At 38.2% G+C, this 3,540-nt stretch overlaps 1 protein-coding gene across 1 annotated transcript; it reads right to left on the bottom strand.

The window, feature by feature from the left end:
- Positions 1–486: 486 nt before the first annotated feature.
- Positions 487–1,038, bottom strand: LOC131860013 (uncharacterized). Its single transcript, XM_059214354.1, has one exon. The coding sequence runs from the start codon at positions 1,036–1,038 to the stop codon at positions 487–489; it is 552 nt and encodes a 183-aa protein (XP_059070337.1).
- Between the last annotated feature and the right edge of the window lie 2,502 nt (positions 1,039–3,540).

The raw sequence follows: 3,540 nt of genomic DNA on the forward strand, positions 1-3,540 counted from the left end.
CACAAACTTGACCCGGAGGGTCTTATAAGCCATTACATACCTTCCTCCAACTAGACTAGATGATTTTTGAATTGGTTTGCTATTGGAAACAACCGGTTACAAAAATTTGTCAAATGGACAAAATAATTTGCAAAGTTACTCGTGCAGCTTTTGCAACTTGCTACAACTTTGACATGTGTAAACAAAACCTTAAAAACACCTTACAACCATTACATATAAGACATATATTCCTCAAAAACATGATTTCTAATGGTGTCACCCCATTTCCACATTTGGATGACTTTTGACCATAGTTCACCAGCTAGGTCCTGATGGATTACAATGCACAAAAATGGCATCAAGGCCTTACATCATGATCAAACATTATGAGATAGTCCACATGACCTTATTACATCATATAAACATGAAAAAACACAAAATCAAAAGATATTGATCTTCATGAGCCTCCTAGGTTCTCCTGCACCATACTCCCGGGGGTATAAAAGCTCAAGACACTTGAGGAACCCGATCTGCAATAGAAGTGCAATGCTTAAATATGTCTTCTTCATTCATCCAAGTGGCATCTTTAGTAGGTAGGCCACTCCATTTGACAAGGTACTCATTGTATGTCTTTTTTCTAGTCTTCTTGATCACCTTGGTGCCCAATATGCTTTCCAACTTCAATGGTTGGCTAGGTGGTAGATTCTTAACCCACCCTTCATCTCCTTCAGTTGTCAAACCTACATCTGAGCCTGGAACATTATCACCTTTATAAGGAAACAAATCTGAAACATTAAAGATTGGGGATATGTCTAAGCCTTGAAGAAGTTCAATCTCATAAGCATTAGGGCCAAATTTGTGGACAATCCAACAGGGACCAGTCTTCTTCATGAGAAACTTTCTTGGTTTACCCTTAGAAAGCCTCTCTTTCTTCAAGTGTGTCATCACTAAGTCCTCCACTTTATACTCCACATCTCTCTTCCTCTCATTGGCTTTCTCCTTGTACTTCTTTGTATTCTTTTGGAGAGTGTCCCTTACTCTATCATGGATTTTCTTCATTGTCAATGCAAAGTCTTCTCCTTGAGCACTCCTTCTCTACAATCCTTGTATATTCTTGAGTTCTAGAATCCTTCTTGGATGAATCCCATAGACAACCTCAAAAGGACTCCTCTCGGTTCTTCTATTATTAGAGTCATTATAAATAAACTCTACTTGAGGGATGATCATATCGCATGCCTCTACATGCTTCTTTGTAAGACACCTAAGAAGATTCCCCAATGACCTATTCACCACCTTGGTTTGGCCATCAATATGAGGTTGATAGCCTGAAGTGAAAGACAACTGAGTTCCCAACTTCTTCCACAAGGTACACCAAAAGTGGCCCACAAACTTAGAGTCCCTATTATTCACAATGTTTAGAGGAAAACCATGTATTCTAACAATCACTTTGAAGAATAAACCAGCTATATGGGAAGCAATATTAGTACATTTGCACGATAAAAAATGAACCATCTTGCTAAACCTATCCACCATAACAAATATTCTATCAAAACCTCTTTGAGTCCTAGAAAGACCCAAGACAAAATTCATACTAATACTCTCCCATGCCCTATTAGGAATAGGGAGTGGTTGATATAAACCTGCATTGGATGATGTTCCCTAATCACTTTGGCATATGCTACAACCTTCAAAAAAACTTCAAACATCTGATTGTAACTTTGGCCAAAAATAGAATCTCTTTACTTGTTCTAGGGTTTTATCAAGCCCAAAATGACCCCCTAAACTACCACTATGCTTCTCCTTTATAACGTTCTCCCTCATGGAGCATCTAGGGACACACAATTGGCTTCCTTTGAAAAACAAACCCTACTGCAACATAAATTCAGAGAAACCAATATGATAAGAATCAGAAAATTGAGCACAAATCTCATATATCTCCTTGAAGTCTTCATCATCCTTGTACATTTTATTGAGGGAATCAATCCCCACATTTTGCAATTGGATTTCTTGGACCATGCGCACCCTCCTACTCAATGCATCTACCACTTTATTTGCATGCCCTTTCTTTTGTTTTATGGTAAATGTATAGGCTTGAACATGTTCAACCCACTTCATGTGCTTGTGATTAAATTTCTCCTATCTATTCAAAAAACCAAGAGCATTATTGTCAGTATAAACAATGAATTATTTAGGAAAAAGATAATGTCCCAATTTCCTTAAGGCTTGTACCATTGCATACAACTCTAAATCATATGTGGAGTACTTCCTTTTGACATCATTAAGTTTTTCACTAAAGAAAGCCACCGATCTGCCCTCTTGACTCAAGATGTCCTATGGCTATATTGCTAGCATCACACTCCACTGTGAACAAATTAGTGAAATCTGGTAAAACAAGGATGGGATGATGTGCTACCCTCTTTTTCAGATATTCAAAACCTTCATGATCTGCATTGGACCAATGCAACTTACACTTTTTTCCTCCCTTAATGGTGTCTAGGATAGGAGCACATATGTGACTAGAATGTTTGGTGAACTTCCTATAAAATGTTACCAAACTATGAAATCTCCTTACATCACCTACTGTCCTTAGTGTTGGCCATGACAAAATAGCCTCGACCTTTATTGTATTCATCTTCAAATTCTCTTTTCAAATCACAAATCCAAGGTAGACAAGTTCCTCCTTCATGAAGAAACTCTTCTCCATGTTAATCATCAATTTTTTATCATGCAACTTCTTCAAAACCAGGGTAAAGTGCTCCAAATGCTCCTCCTTTGTCGTACTAAACACAAGTATATCGTGAAGATAAACCACAATAAATTTACCAATGAAGTCTTTCATTACCTCATTCATGAGGTGCATAAATGTGCTTGGGGCATTGGATAGCTCAAATGGAATCACCATCCACTAATAGACGCCTTCATTTGTTTTAAAGGCAATCTTCCATTCATATCCCTTCCTTATCTTGATTTGATGGTACCCACTCTTGAGGTCAATCTTGGAATAATAGCAAGCCCCTCCTAAACAATCCATTAGGTCTTCAATTATAGGCATAGGGAACCTATACCTTATGGTGATCCTATTGATTGCTCTAGAATCCATACAAAGCCTCCACTTACCATCCTTGTTGGGTGCTAGGACTATTGGGATGACACATGGACTGAGACTCTTTCCCACCAACCCCTTATCAAACAATTCTTGTACTTGCCTATCAATATCCTCATTCTAAGATGGATTCATCTTGTAGGCTAGTTTATTTGGTAATGTAGCCCCCAGTATGAAGTCAATCTCATGGCTTAAGTCTCTAATAGGTGGCAATGTGTTAGGAATTTCCTCCACCATTATACCCTTATATCTGTCCAACAATTGCTGCACCTCCTTGGGAACTTCTTCCTCACCATGGTCATGCAAATCAGGATTATTTTTGGGTTTCAAAATCAGAGTATACCATTGGGCCTCATCCTCCTTAAGGATGTCTAAAAACTCTTTCCCAGTCACTAACATGATAGTTGACCCAATGTGCTTATCCACACTCTCATCCAGTAAAGGATCCATCTTGTATT

Source organism: Cryptomeria japonica, chromosome 11 (genome assembly GCF_030272615.1).
Source record: "Cryptomeria japonica chromosome 11, Sugi_1.0, whole genome shotgun sequence".
Taxonomy (NCBI): Eukaryota; Viridiplantae; Streptophyta; class Pinopsida; order Cupressales; family Cupressaceae; genus Cryptomeria; species Cryptomeria japonica.

Excerpts from the sequence above, each read along its gene's own strand:
- LOC131860013 (XM_059214354.1), bottom strand. The coding sequence starts at position 1,038 with ATGAAGAAAATCCATGATAGAGTAAGGGACACTCTCCAAAAGAATACA.